The following is a 20,702-nucleotide window of genomic DNA, read 5'->3' as shown; positions in this document are numbered from 1 at the left end:
GCTAATAATAATAAAAAATAAAAATAATAATAAAAAAAAACAACAGTCAAACAGAATATAATTTGCCTTTATTTATTTTTTCTCCAATAATGATACATTATTTACGAAGTCAAAAAAGTAATAAAGTCAGATATTCTGTGAGGCATTTTATTTATAAGGAAACAAGTTAAGCAAATGAGCTAATTAGGAAAATTAAGGATAAAAATATTGATTCAATATGAGAGAGATCTGCACATGGCTACTCAGGAAATCCTGCTTTAAGAATACCAAGACCAGTTTACCAGACACATAGCTGCTAAAAGATTAAATCAATCAATGTTGGAACTGCTTTTTCTCAGGAAACTGTGTGTTGTCAAATCAACTCTTTTCAAATCATTATATATTCCCACTGCGTCATAATTCTGGCCAGAAGCCAAGTCTTCAATCAGTTTTCGGCCTATTTGTCTTCCTGCTTCAGTAGACATAGCCTTTTTCCAGAGCTTCAACAGCAGTCCTCCTTGGAAAGAAACACAACATGACATTGTCAAATTAACATGGAGCACACGCAGCTCACGGCACACAAGGGATAAAGTGCCTGTCTGGCAACAAACACCTACCACTCTCCTGTGGATAGTGAAATGTAGACAAAGCTGGAACATGCCAATGGGGTAATAATTGCCTACAGCTATGTAGGGAGACACAGGCCATTCATTCAGCTCAGGTTCCTTTGTATTGATAGACAACTTGGCTTGTTCCCTTGTCACCAGTGTTGCAAGTCAAAATGATTGAAGATGCATGTTAGGGTCTTGTTCTGCAATTGCACATAGCTTCATAGCTTATGAAACAATGGCCTGGTGGTTACAACCATGCTCATCACTGTTTTCACTCTAAATCTACCAAGATTTTGCCCTTCTGCCCAGCCAAGCCTCAAGCTAAAGAAGCAAATGACCCCAACATTTTCATTCAGGCAACAACTAGTTGTTCTCCATGAAGTGTGCCTGACCCATCCAGCATTAGCACCAGTATCTTTACGATGGAAACGGGCCAGAGGGGAAATCTAAGAGAAGGGGAAAAAAAAAAAAAAAAAAGTCTACAAGAAAACCATGAGGAGTTTAATTATTCTCCTTATTCACCTGCAAAACATGAAGAATTGGATTCCCACCATATTTTATCAGGGAAGTGGTGAGGTAAGAAGAGAAGGAAACAACCTGTCTGTCCTCCTGACTGTCCTGGCAGCCATGGAGATCCTGCCATACTCCAGGTAGTCTTGTGAGGAGAGCAGGAGAGGTCTCAGCTAACATGGCTGCTGACCATGCCTTCAGATATCCGTGAGGGGCAGAGCACGAACAGTAAAGCTTCTTCTGACTGTTAGCGGATAAACTTAACAGGCAGCTGTTCTGGGTTTACATGGCAAGGTCAGGGGTGGGGTTGGGTGGGGTGGGGGGGGGGGGGGGTGGAGCAGAAGGGTTGTCCTCTGAGAGCAGAGCCCAGCAGCTACCCCATGTTAGCTCAGAGCCAGCTCCAGACAGTTTGAAAAGGGACCTGCTGCTGGCCAGGCAGTGACACTTGTTGCATGTCAAGTAGAGCAGAAAGTGGAAACCTGCTGTGTAACAGCAGCTGGGAGAGAGAAGTTGGAAAATGTGAGAGAGTCAGCCCTGCAGACACCAAATGAGGAAGGAGGGCAGGAGGAGCTCCAGGCACCACATCAGCAGTTCCCCTGCTGCCCGTGGGGGACCCGTGCTAGAGCAGTTTGCTCCAGCAGAGAGTGACTGTGAAGGAGCAGAGGAGACGAAGTGTCAGGGACTGACCGCAGCCCCCATTACCTTGTGCTGTTTGGGAGGAAGTAACAGAAGAGGGAGGTGGATGGAGGGGGAAGTATTTTTAGTTTGCTTTTGGTTTCTCACTGCTCTAGTCTGTTATCAGTAGTCAATAAATTCCATTAATCTTCCTACTCTGAGTCTGTTTTACCTGTGACAATAATTGCTGAGTGATCTGCTTGTTCTTATCTCAACCTATGAGCTTTTTTTCATCATATTTTCTCCTCCTATCCTTTTGAGGAGGTGGAATGAGAGAGCAGCATGGTGGTGCTGAGCTGCCAATTCATATGAAATCACCATAGCAGCATCGCACTGTTTCCATATGGCTCCCTGCTAAACTGGGAGAGGCAGCTAAAGGGAAATAAAGGGTAACCAGACTGAATCAAGAAATCAAAACTCACTGTGTGCTGGACAGGGTCCTATCCTATGAATTACAGAAACCTTCTCTCTTGTGCTGAAGTTTGCAGCACCACAAGAGTACTCCACTTCTCACAGAACATATTTAAAAGTTTGAAGAATCTGTCTCTACGAAAACAACAGTATGTCACTTTTTGTCATCTGGGTGCTGTAGCAACAAGGTCTAGCTTTTCAGATCCCCTCTGAGACTGTGGATCCAGACCCACGTATAGTTAAATATAGTTTAGAGCTCCACTTCTGAGCTGCAAAGCTATCACCAGGTTGAGATAGCTTGCATTTAACTCTCAGATGAATCCAAAGCCCATTCCTTCAAGACAGTCAGGGAAATCTCCAGCCTGCAAAGCCAGTAACTCCAGATACTTTCCAGTTTATAGCTGCACCCACATGAAATATCTTAATCCCTCTCTTTCCTTCTCCCTACTGCCTTCAGCATCCATGCTTTTTATCCTCTCTCCCTCCAGTGCTGCCCTCATCTGCTCCACTGCCCTGGTTCTCTGCTCCCTGCTTCCTGCCCTGTTGGTCCTGCTTTTGCTTTCTGTGCTTTCCTCCCCTCCCACTGTGGGGACACGACCTAGAGGTAGGTAAAGAAACCCTGAACTATAACATAAGATACGAGGCACAGGACAGAGCTGTAAAGTTCCTTATTCAAACTACGAGGCAACCCTCACATTAAATGCAAGGCAAAACTCTGGGATGCTCTTTTGTAAGACTGAATAGCTTCATCAAACAGCCTTTCCCAGCTGAAAATACAGAGAGAGAGAAAATTTTCACTGAAGTGTATAGACAAAAGATCTCAAAAAAGTGCTATGGCTCTGGATACTAGCTTTACATTGTATTTTTATATGCTGTTTTCCTTTAAAGATTCAAAATAGCTTTCCTTCATAAAGGCCAAAAACCAAAACCAACCAACCAAACAACAAAACAAAACGAAACCATCCAGCCCAGCCGTCTCTACGAATGAATTGAAACCTCGGAAGAGTGTAATTCTATGTCTCACCGCTGGATGGTGATGCAGAATTTATTTTAGATGAAGCGATTGTCTAAGAATAACTGTTTCACTGGGGGAGGTATCTTCTGTTAGACAAAAGATTGAGAAGGAAAGCAAAATAAAACAAACAACAACAACAAAACAACAGAACACTTGCTGACACAAAACGTTGTTTGTGATATTTTCTCCATTTTTTGTAATGACTTCAACTGATCTAGTAAGTTCATTTACATTTTTAACGATTCCAAATTTAAATGATGAAATGCAAGCTAGTGTTTGTTTGTAAACTTTATGTGCAAATTAGAGAGAAAAAAAAGTAAGGTCATTTGCTCCAATATATGATGCCTTTGTCTCATGTGAAATCCTTACCACATACCATCAGTGCTATTCCATTGATGCATTTATTCTCTGGTGCATTGTTTACTTGTGGCTGTATTTTTAGCTGTACTGTTTTATCTCCAGGAAGTGATTATATTATATAGAAAATCACTGCATTCATGTGGAGGAAGCTATTGAAACAAAGAACAAGACAAAGTGCATATGGACTACAGACACCATGTGAGAGGTGGGGCTCTTACCTGTTAATTTATTTGCTTTGTGGAGTGCTCTCATTGAGAGCAGGACTCTGTTTTGCTGTGGACTGAAGCCACTGATGGATGGCAAGACATCCCCTTCAACAAGCATCCTCTGAGGCAAGAAAAGCTGGAAGTTGTTTGTGGTTTGTAAATCTGTACAGAAATGTGTGGCTGCAATGAAATCTACAGCATTAGCCCAGTCTTCACCAAAATTTGCTTCTGGATCAGGGAGATATCTTAAGCTGAAATAAATCAAAATAAAAATGTAACAGATAATTGAAATCCACCATAGAACACAGTAGTTTATCATTTATCCCAAACGTGTTTTGTTCATTATAAAATCCTGAGTGGTCTTGGTGTCACAGTGACTTAAAGTCTCTTTCAGAACTTTACACCTAATTTCTCTTGGCATCATTGCCTCTGGCCAGGTTAGACACTGCTTCTGGCTCAGGTCCTGGCTCCCAGAGAGGAATCACCATCTTTTTGTTAGCCCATAGCCTGCCTGCCCTTTGCAGCTTGAGGCACAGGGGCTTCATGTCTCAGTGGATATCCCACACTCCTACAGAGTGGATGAGCAGAGCCTAAAGGGCATCATCTCTCACCCATTATCTTGCGCACCAAGGGCATGGAAGGGTAGAGCCTAAAGAGTGGAAGCCCAAAACCTCATACAGTCTTTGTTCAGACATTATCCTTACAAACAGTCATGGGGGTGGGAAGGTCCCCTGGCCAGCTCTCTGATTCCCATACCTGTCCTGGAACTTGGGCAGTGCGTAGGCAATGGAGGCAACGTGTGCCTTCCACATGTAATGGAGAGCGTCATCCAGTATGAAAGAGGAGAACGTTTCAGGGCCCACAGCTTTTTGCTCTGTAAACCGCAGATACTACAACAGCAGGGAGGGGAAAAGGCAGAGAAATGAGAAGGTGATTCAAACCCAATAAATTTTTCAGATTTATGTACAGATCACACAAAAGAGTAAGTTCACAACATAAGGAAAACTGTTTTTGAGTAGTTAGCATGTGTTGCTTTTACTTTGTAAGTAATTGTAATATCTGACCTAGGAAGAAAAGGATGATTAATATAGATTTATAAAGTGAATTAATGTTCCCACTGAAGTTAAAGGGATTTGCTGTTCTTCAACTTCAATAGAGTGTTTTTCCCACATAATATAGGCATTCTGTCAGAATTCAGTGGACTTGTGTATCTGAGTCTATCTGACTTGTGTATCTGAAGCTTCCATGCTATTGGATTCCTTTAAAAACTGTTTGTACTCTTTCAGCTGCAACTGCTGCAGGTTTTCAAAAAAATAAGAATATGAGTATTAATGGTTATCATTATGGCTATTTGAGAAGTAGATTGTTTATAATGACCTCATAAACATACTGTTTACAATAAAGAATCTGAAGAAAACAAATCCAGTCTTGCTCTGAAAACCTCTCCCTCTGCTCACAGCTGTCAAGAGGAACTTACAGTTCTAAGTTTCTGATTGTTATCTACTACTTGACTACTAACAAAGACATTGAATAAAGAAGTCTATCTTTAAAAGTAGTTATTAAATCTATGAAATAAGAAATACTGATATCTTTGGGATTAGAGAGCAACTGAATAAGGAGGAAAAAGAGTACGTACTTGCATAAATAAATACACTACTCAGTGAAGTTTCAGAACTTCAGGTTTAGTTGTTCAGAAGAATAAATGAGCCTTACAAAACCAACACGAGGCCATTTCTCAAGGGTAATGTTCTATCTTGAATGCTAATGTTAGCAATTTAACATGCTAATATTAAGACTACAAGTATAACTGTTAATGAAACAGTCTCTGAGGACAGACACCAAAATAATTGTGTCACTCTATGTCATGCTTTTCCACTTCTTACTTTTTTATCAAGCTGTTATTGAAAGCAAATCAAGCTCCCTAAATCTTAATAATAATACTTCTAAAGTAATATTCTGATATCATCTCTTACAAAACATGAAAAGTAAAAAAGTAAAATTGTTTACTTCAAAATAGGCCTTCCACTTATCCATGAGTTCAGGAATGCGAGAACGGCAGTCAGCAACACTATAGCAGAAATCACCTCTTCGTTCCTCTGGTGGCAGTAATTCTATCTCATATGGTACCTCTCGAAAGAGGCCAGCTTCCACTGCCCCCAGAAAGGGTATGACGGCCAAGTAGTAATTCATACCTGTAATGATAATTAAAAATGCAGAGGCACTACCCACTAGCAATGAAAAGTTCCCACACAGAGAAATGGAATCTCTCCAGCACCAAATGTGGTCATTTCAAATTGCCATTGCTATGTTCAGCAGTGAGATAGAAGTTTGTGCTGAAATGCACTAGTGATAATATCTGTATTGATTCTGATATGATTTGCAATATTGATTTATATATTGCCCATTTATAGTCTTGCATGAGCTGACAGTGTGCTATACTTTGCAGAAATTGAAAAACTAAAGGTAAAATTAGATCTTTATAGGTTACCATGGATAGAACATTAAAAGCCTTTGAAATGCTAGTTGCAAACTGAGCAGAGAAAATGATGATCAGGGTGAAAGATGAAGAGATCCTCCAACATGGCATCACAAGTATTGCTTTCATAAAAAAAACTCTGTATACATCCTAAGAATATAAGAAAGGAAAAGGCAAGTCCTAGCAAAATTTTCCTGGAAACTGATTTTATTTTTAAAAGAGACATTTCATTCATTGAAAACTTATTGGAAATGACCTCAGTTGATTTGGTATGATTTATTTTAGGATGATGGCTTCCTGTGGTCTGATCTATAAGTTAGAGCAGTCAGTTCCAGTATGTAGAAAACCCAGATTCAGTTCCTGCCTGTGCTGGACCACATCTCCTGCGAGAGTGCCCATACGGATATTTGATGATCTTCATTTAGGAAGAAATTTTTAAATTCTTGCCTTAATTGCATCCTTCTCTGTAGAAATAAATTTTAATGACTTTCAGTGAAGAACAGGCTAAAGCCTGGATATCTTCCCTCCTGGGTGGGTAGCTCTGAGCCATTGAGCTGAGAAGTCATTTGCTCATGCTTAAGTAGCAGTGTGACAAGGACGGTCTCACACACCTTGGGGCATATTAAATACAGATTTCTGGTTTAAGCTCATTCCTGGCTTGGTATGACTATGCATGCCAGACAGGGTCACCCTGAAGGCCAACCAAAAACACGTACATCCTCAGAGCAATAAGAGGCATTTCTGTGCAGTCTAAAACACTTTTTGTGTGTTGCTGCTGCAATATGGTAAATCAAGACTGAGTTTATACATTTTCTGGAGGCAACAAAAGTGGTATCATGCAGAATTGCAGTGTTTAGAAGTAAGTTAAGAGCAGGAATGCGATTTTTGTTCCAGGAAGGTCCTCCACTTGTACAGGGCTATGCCATGACCCTTCATACTTGTCACTGTGTGGGACACCTTCCACCAGAGTACCTAGTCTGCCTCAGAGATGAGAAATTGAATTTAGCAGTTGGATTGAGTATCACAGTGAGCTTTGATTTTACTCTAAATTTATGTTTTACATTTACTCTGTGCTCATACTTTTGATCACATGAAGATACGTACATTTAATTGCTGGTTCACGAACAGAAGCTTCATTCAAAGAGCCTCTACAATAAAGCACTGGCATGGAGGGAAGGGGCAGAGCTTGCCTGCAGGTCTTGTGGAAAGGGGGACTTGTGGCAGGACAGCAGGAAAGCAGAGGGAGCAATGGACAGAAGTGATGGAGAGAAAATGTGTGAGATGAAAAGGAGGGGACAGCCTTCCCTTTCTAATGAAGGGAAAGAATATTCAAACTAGAAGCCTTTTATTTAAAAAAAAAAAAAAAAGTTTTACATAATTTTATTACATTTATTTATAATTACTGATTATAAGCTATAGGTCAGGCTTTTTCTTTTTTTCCTTCTGTCCTACCTGCCAGTTCAATTTCTGGAAAAAAAAAAAAAAAAAAAAAAAAAAAGTAGGTAGTCTTTCCAAAAGTCAGAGTTCCAGTCTCAGAAAAACAAAAACAACAGCAAAAATCAACAAACGAACAACAACAACAACAAAAAAAAAAAAAAAAAAAAAAAAACAGATCTTAAAATTATTGTCTTTGACTCAGATCAGATAAAAAGGAAATTTTATTATTTAAAATTATTAAAGAATGTGTTAATTCAGCTTTTCCATAATGGAAATAAAACCATCATTCTATTTAGACCATTTGGAATATATTAGATTGGGTGCAGGCAAGTTATTTAAATATTTCTGTTTTATCAAATGAGAAAATGTAATTGTTATTTATGTTGTTTTTTTGTTTTTTTTATGGGCTCATAAAAGTCCATACTCTGTGAAAATCTGTGTATGCATTTTTTGAGAACTCTATTTCCACATAGCACACTGGCTGTAAATAGAGCAGAGGGGAATAAACTACACATGTGGCCCCTTCTTGCAGATAATCAGTGATAGAACAAGAGAGAATGGACTCAAGTTGTACCAGGGGAGATTTAGGTTGGAAATTAGGAGAATTTTTTTCTCAGAAAGAGTAGTCAGGCATTAAAATGGGTTGCCCAGGGAGGTGGTGGAGTCACCGTCCCTGAGGGTGTTTTAAGGAAAGGTTGAATGTGATACTTAGGGACATGGTTTAGTGGGTGACATTGGTAATAGGAGGATGGTTTGACCACATGATCTCGAAGGTCTTTTCCAACATTAATGATTCTATGTGTACTTACAATCATAGAATGTTTTGCATTGGAAAAGACCTTAAACATGATCTAGCTCCAACCCCACTGGCAGGGGGCAGGAACAATTCCCACCAGACCAGGTTGCTCAGAGTCTCATCCAATCTGGCCTTGAACGTTTCCAGGGATGGGACATTCACAGCTTCTCTGGGCAACCTGTTCCAGTGCCTCACCAGCCTCTGAGTAAAGAATATCTACCTAATATCTAAGCTAAATCTTCCCTCTTTTACTTTAAAACCTTTACTCCTTGTCCTATCACCATGCTCAGTGACAAAGAATCCCTCCCCAGCTTTCCTGTAGGCCCCATTTAGGCACAGGAAGGCCACCATAAGGTCTTCCTGGAACCTTTTCTTCTCCAAGACAAACAACCCCAACTCCCTCAGCCTGTTTTCATCGAAGAGGTGCTCCAGCCCCTTGATCATCTTCACGGCCCTCCTCTGAACTTGCCCTAATAAGTCCATGTCCTTCTTGTGCTGGGGGCCCCAGGGCTGAATGCAGTGCTCCAGGCAGGGTCTCACGAGAGCAGAGTAGAGGGGGAGAATCACCTCCCTTGGCCTGCTGGCCATGCTTCAGTTGACGCAGCCCAGGGTATGGTTGGCTTTCTGGGCTGTAAGCACACATTACTGGCTCATATTGAGCTTCTCATCCACCAACACACCCAGATCCTTTTCCTCAGGGCTGCTCTCAATACTTGCACTTGAGACAAAGAACATTGTAGTATTAGAGTCTTTTCTATTGATGCTTAAAGTGTTACTCATTGGGCTGTCCTACAGAACAATAAATGGTTACCTTTGACTTACATGACACATTCCAGATCACATCCTTTTCTGTTCTGCAAAGTTCTTAGCTAGACATGAATACAACTATTCTTTCATTTCTGTTTAAATAACTGGTTACAGTTCGCTGTGCCACACACCATAATTTCTCCCATGATACTTTCAGAGGATGCAGTATACCTACCTTTACATCCCACATAAGAGTAAGGTGCTCTGCCACATCTACCAATAGAGGTGCCAATACCACTGATTTAGTGAGCACTTTGGCTGAGTTAGCTCACAGCTATTCCTTCAGTAACATTTGTTGCTTTGTTTTTTATTGGCATTGCCTTACACAAAGGTGTTTCCAAATATAATTTGATCTCACTATCACTGCTTCCTACTATTTCTAATATTTTCTTATGTGCAATGGAAAGACCCATTTTTAGTTACACCTATGGTAGACATTTTTACAAATCAAATTCTTGTGTGTCTCATGCTAAGAAAAAACCCACAGACTATCAAAAACAATTAGTTGATCTCCTCAGTTCAACCTATGAATTGACAGGGGCAACCTATGAATTAACAGAATTATCAGAACAACCCTGGGATTTTGGATGTTTGTTTTTTTTTTTTTTTTTTTTTTTAAATCTAGATGTACATTTTCAGACATGTTGAGGAAAACATTGAGAGTGTCAGTGACATTGATGTTGGAAAGTCAGATCTTTACATTTTCTCTCTCTGTCTTCAATTTGTTTCTACTTACTGGAATAACAAAATAATAATAATAATAATACGATTTAAGCCTACTAGAAGTCCAAAGCCAATATTAAAGTGAATAGAAATTATCCTGCAGCTTATGTATGCCAAATCAAAGTGATAACTGGTTTTGCTGGGTATTTCAGGGTCCACTGGAAAAAATGTTGTCACTGTGATGAAGGTAGCAAAGTTATTTGGACATTGTGGACAAAACATCTCCCTTTCTTTTATTCTCTATAGCCTACCAAACCACAAAGATTCCTGGTTGGCATTCTCACACTAAGTTTTAGTTTGAAGAATTAGCATTTAAACTGAAGAAATCTGCTCAGGAGTGATTGAAAAAGGTAATTTCTACAAGTGCCTACAAATACAGATACCCATCATGGTGTTTCCCACATTTTCACTCATATTTTGCTGCAAGTTTTCATTGAAGAACTGTGTAGCACTGCAATCACTTTGTAGTAGAGAAGTCCAAGAGGAAGAAAGACTCTGAATTGCCTTCTAGGACACTAATCATATTTTGAGTAACAGTGTAATAGCATACATGTATACTTACAGGACCACCAGCTTCTTACAGATATGCACAGGTCTCCATCTTCATAGCCACAGGAAGTCACACTGGAAGGATCTGCTAGTCTGCCTGAATAAAATGAAAGAATGCACCAAATATTTCTCATCCTTTTTTACATGAGAAATCCCACTGAGAGGGAAAAAAAAAAACCTGTACCAGTAAAGCGTGCAAAATTTTGCTCAGAGAGGCAGAACAATTACTGTTGTTCTGCTTTATAAAATACTGTTGGTACAGTATTTGAATTTCTCAGTCAATATTTCACAGAATGCCTAGTAATTTGACTATGTTTTACGTTTCACATTGTAAAATTCCCTGTAAATGTATTCTGAGAGTTTATGGAACTGTCTGAAACTAGGACATGATTTTTTATAGAGATATAAATATGAATGTGCATACAGACATAAATACACGCATAGCTGATGCATCATTTTCAGTAGCTGCAAGGCTGCTAGTGCAGGAGAGCTGTTTAATGAGGAGAATAGCACAAATTAAAAGTGCTAGTAATTGTGTCACCTAATTGGGTTGTGTGGTACAGAATTCCTTCCAGTTTAATGATGCATACAAACATTGCCTTCCTGTTAAGCTAAGCATGCAAACATTGTTGTATCTGATTAGCAGAGTTTTCAAGCATCTGTGCCATAACAAACATGCAAGACATTTCACAGTTTTCTGTGACAGCACGTAAGGTGTATTTTACTTTGAGCACATGACATAGAGGAATTCCTTAAAACACTTGGATATGTCCTTCATGTGCTGAGTAGTCAGGTAGGGAGTCAGGAAAATTGCTTTAAGTACATGACGTGAACTTGTCATGGTCAGCCTCAATGACTTGAGCAATTCCAGAAATTCTCAACCCCTATCCTGCAAAGCACTTACTTTCTGACAAGTCAGCTGAATACAGACATTGTCACTTCTGTCAGATCAGAAGTGAAGTTCATCGTATTCTTTAAAAGACAAAACAAATTTTCTTTTAGGTACCTGATGTGTTTTGCTCAAAGAGAAAATGGAATCATGAACCATCTGTATTAAGATTATCCTAATTATCCTCTCCATCTGACTGGACAGAGGGTGTGTGTTGGGGCATACTAGCAACTGAAGCCCATGCCTTTCAGTAGCAGAACATCAAGAGCAAGCAGGAACTTGCAATGGAGAAGAATACAATTCAATGTGATTATTTTTTTTAATTATTTTTTTTTTTTTAAGAGTTACAGAAAGACTTGATCTTTTGTTTCTTTATTTCTTTTGGGAGAGGCCATATTTCCACACAGGCAATCACTAGGCATCAGTAGTTCACTAGTGTGCAAAGAAGTTGAATGGAGAAAGACAAAGGTAAAGGAAAAAAATGTTTCAGAAGAATTATACATGAAATTTACCAAAGATCATTAATTAACCTGGGCATTTTGGGACAATAGAGTCCTGGAAAGTATTGGTGATAATTATGGGATATGTCTGAATTGCTTGCATCTTGAAGCACTAACTATACTTCCAGGTCTACACTCCAGGTTTGTCCTCTCCGTTCCCCCTTATTTCTTGTGTTTAACATGATTATTTCAGTCTTCATGTATATCCAAGCTATCCCAATCTTTCTTTGTATATTGACAGTACCTCCCAGCTGTACATCATTAGCAAGTTTGTGCATGATTTCTCATTAGCAGGATTTCCTTGCTATTTTTTTGTAACAAGATTGTTAACAGAAAAAAAATAAAGGAGAAGTTGTTCTCAAGAACGATAACTGAAGAACTCTGAGCGTATCCTTCACTTTGCTGTAAACGTCCCTTAGCAACACTTATCATTAAACTCTCCTTTAGGTGTTCCATTGTCAGATTTACAATTTCCTTTTTCTGTTTTATTTTGGAGAGTGTTACTAACAACTTTCATTCAATGTTTTGATTCTATAGAGGAAGGAAATGCATTTCTAGACTTGGGTGAAACATCAATTATATCATAAAAGAAAATACCCTGTTAGTCTAGAAGAATCCATTTTAGATTAGCATAAACTAATCTATCCATTTTTATATTTAGCTCCATGTCTTTTTAAAATTATTTTCATTATGTCTTTCCAATGTCTTACCTACTGTTAAGGTAAGAATAAGAATATTTGTGCTGTTTTTCCTTCTTCTTCAGTACAGGTAGTACTTTTCTCGCTCTTCAGACATTTTAGAACCTGAAACTTTCTTAAAATCCTTGCTCCTGGATTTGTACTTCAGTATGACAATTCCTTCAAGTGGGAGTACCCAATTTCCTCAGTTTGTGTAGGCAGGACTCTTTCAGTTTGTCTCCATCTCCAAAGTAATGATTTCTGTCTCCATAGTCTCATTCTTATCAGCTATTTTGGCTTGCCCATCAAGACATCCTGCCTTGCAAACACTGTCTCCCATAAACTTGGGCAAATTAACGATTTCATTTTATGCCCATGTATGGTCATTACAAATATTAGTACCACTCTTACTAAAGTAATAGCTTCACTTGTTCTTTAAGAATTATATAGAACCATATCCATTAAAAAATATTTTCTCAGCCATATAACCTTCATGACCAGGCAGAATAGTTAATGCAACATATTTCAGTGGCTCTTGCAGAAATCTGTTCTCCCACACCATGAATTTATTTCCTCCTTTTAATTGCCCAAGCTTGTTATGTTGATATACAAATCCTTCAGTCTTTCTTCACTAATCTCACCCAGCTGCCTATCTGGATTAGGCTTAAATATTTGGTAACTTTACTACTATTCACACCAAAATTTAAACCTTTAATTTCCCCTTATCTGTCTATACTTCTTACATTTCTTTCCATAAACCACTTTCTAGTTGTGTAATATTTCTCCTACTATTTTTTCCCTCCATTTGTTCATGTAATTTCAAAAATTTATCTCCTTGTCTATGGACTAATTATATGACAGTAAGTCTTTACCTGTCTGTGTAACCAGGTGCAAATCTTTCTCTCTCCCACCCTGTCCCTCATCTCTATTTGGGAACTGTCACTGCAACCAGGCACAGCTTCACTTTGCAGATGAGGCCACACTACATAACCAGATTGTTTCCAGCAGTTCCCCACTCAAGTGTAGATTCTGCATCCAGGCACCTTTGTCTCTGCCACTCATTGGATCAACTCTCCTGCTGCATCAGCCATCCTCTTCAACTTCTCTTTCTTTTCCTGCTTAAAATCCAACCAAATTCTCCTTGCTGCTCTCTGTTTTCCAGCTAGTTTCCTGCTCAGATTTTGTTTGCTCTACCTCTTTTTCCTCATTTTGACTTAGTAGTTAATTTTCCATTAAGTGCAATTAAATGCTGGCAGCCTTTCTTCACCACCAGCTACAATGCCTCTGTTTTCTTTCAGGTGAACATACACCTTCAGTAAAACCAGGACCTCAAGAAACTATAGAGCACAACCCATAAAACAAAAAAAAAAGATCAGGCATTTGCTTACACATGGCAAGAAAGAATTTACCACCAGGCACCAGTTTCTACAAACAACACTGCCTATTATTCCCTTCTTCCCACCTTTCCTAGTTGCTAGAACAAAGCAAGGCAACATCGGCTTTGTGTGGAAGGTTTCAGTGCATGCTGCTTGCCTGTGAAGCAACGTGGAAGAACAAGTTCACTAACAAAGCCTTTGATAAGATATTGCAGCTTAAGCCTCAAAGGACCTTTTACACATGTTTCTGTCTCTGCTTTCCCAGCATGGCCAACTAGAGAACAAGTATGATTGCCCAAAAAAACAACCTGCTTAAATAAATAAATAAATAAATTACTTTTTGGAAAAAAAAAATTATAATAAAAAAAATATTTATTTTAAAATGTATCAAGGCTGCTTCTAATCTGATCAAATAAGGCACAGAGGGAGAAAAATCTTGGTGGGAGAGGCAGGCTTTCAACAGTATGTATTAGAAATTAAACTCAAACCACCAGCAAAAGATCATAACATTAGCAGCCAAAGAAAGCCTATCAGTTAACAATTTATGAAGAGTACTGCAGAGCACGGACCCGAATATCTACCTGCAACAAGCTGGAAAGACTGGGAATATGTTTTCAAAGATTTTTGGATACCTGAAGTACTGCCCTCTTCATTTGAGATGCTAGTGTTTCTAAACCACAGTCCCTCTGGATTCTGATCAGTTCTATGTTTAATAATATCCTTTCTTATTAGAAAATCCAATAGATATTATAATAATAGATATTAAGGGTTGCTTTCATTGAGAATTTCTCCTTCAAACCACCAGCTTAGCACTGTATGTAAAAAATTACAATATGATGCTACAGGAGGCTTGCAAGGTAGAAACCTTGGGAAAAAACGACCCCCTCCCCAAAGTGGGTCTGGTAAACAGTTAGCTGTTCTAGCTACTTAAGGACACAGTTCATACCTGTACGGAATTGCCACCCATGCTGCAATGGTAGTCCCCAGAGAATATTGCCAAAATTTTGGGATCCAAAGTTGGTAAAATATTTGGCTGAAGAATTTAGCAAGCTCTTATACACTCCCAGTCGTTCCCGATAGTTCCAAGGATCAATGACAATTTTGTTGCCCTTAACTGGGTAATTCAGCAGGTTTTCAGGGACAATGTCCCACAGCGGGGGATAGACCTGTTCTCCAGTGGCATCTTTGTCATTCTGTGCTGCTGCAGCAGTTGCTGGATTCAGGGTAACAGTTGCTATGAGAAGAAGAGCACATATGCCACCATAGGTCTGCATTGTGGAGGTTTGTGACCCAGGTGTTTGTGGCTGCAGGGCTTTTATCATGAAAGGTGAGGGCTGGGCAAAAAGGATGACTCAGACTGCAGAGGTCTCCTGTCTCCCTTCCTTCTTTCCTGTGACCCTGACCTGGCATTTCCAGGTGAGCAAGCTGTGAGTAATGCTTCTGCCTCTGTCCTCTTGGTGAGGTGTGGGGTGCAAGAGCAGACATTTAAGGGGGATCAGCCTGACAAGAAATGTATGCCCACAGTTTATACCCACCCTTCTGAAAGACAGCCATGCTGCAGTACTGCTTTGCCCAGTAGTATTATGAAACTTTCTGTCCCTGTTATTTTTGCTAATTGCCATCTTCCCCTTTCTCTGCCTAGTTCCTCCAGGTAAAGCTCAGGCAGCAGTATCAAAGAGCTCACCCCTAAATCAGACATAGGGTTGAGTGACTCCAAATGAGGTGCTTTGAGGAGGGTCTGGGTGCCTACCAAGGAGCAGCAGTGGCATAAGCCAGGTGCTGCCTTTGATATCTTTATATTTTGGTCTTGGGACAACTTTCCATGGCCGATGTGAAATGCTGTAAGTTCCTAGCTGATGTCTAGCAACTGGCTACCTGTATTTTAGTGTCAGTTTGTTTTGTGTGAAAATGATCACCATAAAGACCTGAAGTCTCCTGTTAAATCTCCATGGTCTTGCAGACTCCAAACGCAATACAAAGGCCACCCCTCCACTGATAAAATTGGTATTTGAATTAGTTACACTTCAACATAAATGAAATTGTCAAGCTACCTTCACCTCATCTACTTCTAGGATTGTATAATATTCAGCTGCTTTTTCTCAGATAAGGAACTGTTGCAAAACAGTAGTCAGCAAACAAATGTATTTCTTATCTCTGTAGCCATACTTTCACATGAGAAAAATCGCAAATGCTTACTTTCTTTGAAGCAGTTCTGTGATTTGGTCAGTCACTGTGTGCTTAAAGTACCCTAAACATACAACATGGATGAGAGCAAGATGAAGTTGTCTGCAAATTTGAACAGTAGACTTGAAAGAAATGTATAAGTTCAGTTCAAACATTTTCCATCTTTTCTATGTATTATGGAGACTTCCTAGAAAACAGCGTAATTTTTTTCAATGGTCAATTTTTATTTGTGGCTCTACTAATGAGAAAAAAACAACAACAACAAACAATGAAAAATGACGTGTTCAACCAAACAGAGATCAGCATAAACTTGAGAACACTTTGCCTAATCATGGTCCCTTATAGAGATTTTAAATAACCAACTTTTCCTTTCATTAAATTCAAATGAATTGAATTTTTCTCAGCTAATTGTGAACATTTCAGGATTAATCTAACTATGCAGACTTCTTTGATGGCCAAAGCAGAGAATCAAGCATGTTCCAGAACATTACTCTTTTAAAATACATCACCAAGAGATGTATTATTCTTGGCTGACTGTAGAAGGAGTTGAAATTTAGGCTTAGCTTCACACATAAACAAATATATTAAATGAAATCAATATTGTTGTTACTTAATTTTCTGTAATAATTTCAGAAATGTTTTCAAATTTAGTTGTTTTTCTTAAAAAAAGGCAGTCTATAAAATAATCTTGAAGGTAAATGCCAAGAACTGCACTATCTCTCTCTCTCTCTATATATATGTATGGCTTTGACTGAGGTAATGAGCAGTGAATCTCACCTGAAAAGCAAGGATGCTGAAAGGCATTATCTGAAGTGCAAGATATATAAAGGAAACCTATGATTCTATGAAATAAAGGGGGTAAAGGCTATAATCATGCTAGGATAGAAATTTTGATTGGGAATATGAAAGACTGGTTAATGGTGGGGATTATTTTTACCATCACTACAAAAGTGCCTGATTTGGGAGTCTAAATTCTCTACGCCTTTATACAATCAAAGTAGAGAATTTGAGTTCTCCTAGTGAGAACTACACAAGTGATTTCAGTTTCATTGCTTACGGTAAAGAGATGTGAAAAAATGCCTTCAGTTTTCACAGAAATTCCATATATATATATCCCGATGGCAGATTTGCATGTAGCAAATTGACTTGTTCCATATTTGTATGAACATTTACTGTGGCACAAAGCCTGTCCTCCACTCTGTTATCTAGAAAGGCAGTCCCTGTTAACAGTATTCAGGGCAGAAATGCAAATATGAATTAATCTGGATGCAGACTTTAAGTTCTCAAAAGATTTAATATAGTAATGAAGAATTATATAAATAATAAATAATTAAGGTAAATCAATGACATAAATGACTGCCTTATGCCAATTTTAGAGCTAACGTATAAAGATTTGTGTTATAGACTACATGATATAAGTTGTAAAATACAAATTTGTCTAGTAACTTCTGCTGAATTCCTTCATCTTTTAAAGTCTGAACCTTTTGTCTTTTGCTAACAGGACTTCAACAATCCAATTGACCCTTAATGAGTTCAATTTAAAGAAAAAAAACCCTGCAAAATATTACAATTAATTTTATAGATCTTGCACTATTTTCCCACTTATTATCATGGGCAAATAAGTTGCAATAGTTTTTGTAATACTTTAAGGGCAACAGCTTGCCTTTGAGAAGTCTCCACACTGGCATTTCAAGCTTGGAATCCAGTCATGTTTGTTTACTGCCTTGAGCAGAGGAGAGGATTCACGTGGTGTCAACAGGACCTGAGTGGTGCCAGTGGCAGGTCTTGAGTCATAACCATTACTTTGGGTATGTCAGCATTTCAAATGAGTGGAATGTTAAGGAAGACTATTGGTAATGTCAGCATCACTGTTTTATTCACCATTGTTTTAATAACCACTCCACTAGTTACTCAGTATGGCTGTGCCCTTACAGATACTGCAATAGGAGAAAGACCTGGAAAGTCTTGTGGATAGTGGTATGCTGAACTGATGTGTAGTTGTTAGCAGGTTTTCAAGAGAAAACAACATACTTTTCAGCTGGGATGCAGAGTTTTATTCAAGATAACTGCAGAACTGCTGATAAGCATCAATACTAAAATAGATTAGTTGTGGTGATGTATTTACTGCACTATTTCTGTGTCAATGGAGAAAACCAAGCTGTTGAAAAGAAGCTTATAAAACAAGATACCATCATTTATGGTGGTATTTATCTTATCCTAATCTTAGTCACATAACAGCTAAGCATCATGTCTAAGTTGTATACGTTCCTTGTATAGTCAATGCAGAGAGACAAACACTTCCAGTAGGTAATGTATCCCATTTTGTTAAAGGTTCCTGAGATGTAACAAGAATCTCTTTCTGGATATGTCAACCTCTTTACATTCATTGCAGATAAAGTTTAAACAGTTACGTCTTTTTTTTTTTTTTAATTATTTTATTTTATTTTTACAAACAGTTAAAGTTAAGCAAATTGTCTCTTACTCTTAAAGAGTATGCTATTTGGACTATAACAGTACTTGGTGTGTGTATGTGTGTTTGTGTGTGTGTGTCAAACAGAAAAAAAACATGTATATGAAGGCTGTAAAATATCAAAATATCTTCAGTGAGTGCAAAGTAGAGCAGTCAGCAGGATTTTGTCCAGCAGTCTTTCTTCTGGGTATCTTCCAATGAAGTGGACTATAAGAAGAAATAATGGCCCATGTTTGGTCCCAATCCTTACTCCTGATGAGACACTGGGGAAGGAACTTGCAAGCCAGTAAAGAAGAGGCATCATTACCTTCATTCAAATGAACTCAGAACTGATGCAGAGCTTTGCAGGTGAGAAAATCTTTAGGTGAGCTGGGGATGTCACCATTCTTTAGTCACAGAAGACAGCACTGAAAGGTAGGATTAACTCACTCTCATTTAGGGCAAATATCCTAAGGGGAAGATGAATGAGTTTTATTCTAAATGGAATATCGGTAGGGAAAAGGCTTGCAGTCACCTGGCACACTTTGCCGTGGCACTTACACTAGCACCAGTGGTTATGAGTGCTTCCAAGGAAAAGAAGACCACACTTTAGTTGAAGTTATTCTTCATATATTTTATTGGGTAAACCTGTAGCAGTGAATATATTTAGACTGTTTACCAGTCTCACCAATCTCTGTTGCTATAGTCTGCAGTTACAGCTTTGAACAGATATTCTATTTCCTTTTGTCACACGCTTTTAATATTTGGCAAGGAGGATCTCTCTAGCTTCAGTGTCCTCCAGCAAAACCCCATGACAGGGCTAAAAAAAAGGGGGGATATTTAAATTGCTACTTCACTTCTCTTGGGTGTGGCTGCCAGGAAAGATTATCAGCCAAAGCCCATGGCCACATGGGTGGACTCCACCACTAATGCAGCAATACAAGTTGTGCTAAGAGTACCAGGAATCCCAGGGGAAGTTGCATCGTATGTGTGGTGGAGCAAACAGTAGGTGCTGTGCCTTCATATCATGGCTCCTCCATAAATCCTCCTTTGGAAAACATCATTCTTATGTTATCTATTTCTCCTGTTCTACCATCTGCAAAAGTCTTTTCATCTTACCTGCTGATCCTAGTTCAACAGAAGAATTAACCTGTACTGCAGATCCTGACAATTCAGGCTTTAAGTTGCTCTGATAATCTCTGCTGATGAAGTATTGGCATAATAAAATAATCACTTTTTTTTTTTTTTTTTTTTAAAGGAGCTATCTACTGAATTGATCACACAGTAACACACAAATACACAAATTAAAATTAAGTGAAAATAAACTTATAATGAATAATGCTCCCAATCTAAGCCAAACACTTCAATTCTAAAAAAAAATATATATACCAGATTCATAGCTATGGTGGGATATATGCCATACGTAGTTCGTCTTTTCCTGATGAAACTGTCATTTTTCCATGAGGCTGGCTAGGTAAACAGCTGGCTGGGTAAGTGTTTGCAAAAAATAGTGTAAATGAAATGTTTCCAGAGTTCTAATTGCTAATTTTAAAAGAAAGTGTAGTTCCAGCAAAGTAAAAATAATGATATGGGATCAAGCCTACATGCAAGGCCTGCTTGCAGGACCAATGTTAATATACATACATACATACATACATATATATATACACATATAACAACAAACAAACAGGAAAAGAGGAAAATTTGAATTAAGCTTCCTACTAACTTCAGGGTGAGTTTAAAGGCAATATAGTATATATCTACATTGTCCAGAGAGAGTTACTCAAATGCAGAGCTAAATCTGCTTATAAACTCAAGGAAATCTTTTGGCTGTTTGCTTGTATATCACTAGGGAAAAAGCAAACTGCAGAAAAAGTATCAGAATTACGTTCTGAATTGGCTTTATTTCAATCTTTCATTAATTATGCATCCATTTATAAGACAAATTAACTGAATCCTCACTTATATTTTTAGTATGGCATTTTAATTAGATGAAAATGAGAATAAGTGGGAATAACTAATTAGAAAAAATCAGCATAATGGCAAAGATTCATTAAAAGAAAAGCACAAAC

At 38.5% G+C, this 20,702-nt stretch overlaps 1 protein-coding gene across 1 annotated transcript; it reads right to left on the bottom strand.

The window, feature by feature from the left end:
* Positions 1–308: 308 nt before the first annotated feature.
* Positions 309–15,271, bottom strand: LOC311208032 (protein LEG1 homolog; the record flags this gene model as incomplete). The annotated part of the gene is made up of 6 exons (XM_084284449.1): positions 309–496; positions 3,780–4,018; positions 4,524–4,657; positions 5,775–5,959; positions 10,569–10,652; positions 14,944–15,271. The coding sequence occupies 6 exons, from the start codon at positions 15,269–15,271 to the stop codon at positions 309–311; spliced, it is 1,158 nt and encodes a 385-aa protein (XP_084140575.1).
* Between the last annotated feature and the right edge of the window lie 5,431 nt (positions 15,272–20,702).

Source organism: Netta rufina (genome assembly GCF_964035555.1).
Source record: "Netta rufina genome assembly, chromosome: 3".
In the NCBI taxonomy this organism is placed as follows: Eukaryota; Metazoa; Chordata; class Aves; order Anseriformes; family Anatidae; genus Netta; species Netta rufina.
This window is presented reverse-complemented; position numbering and strand designations above follow the sequence as displayed.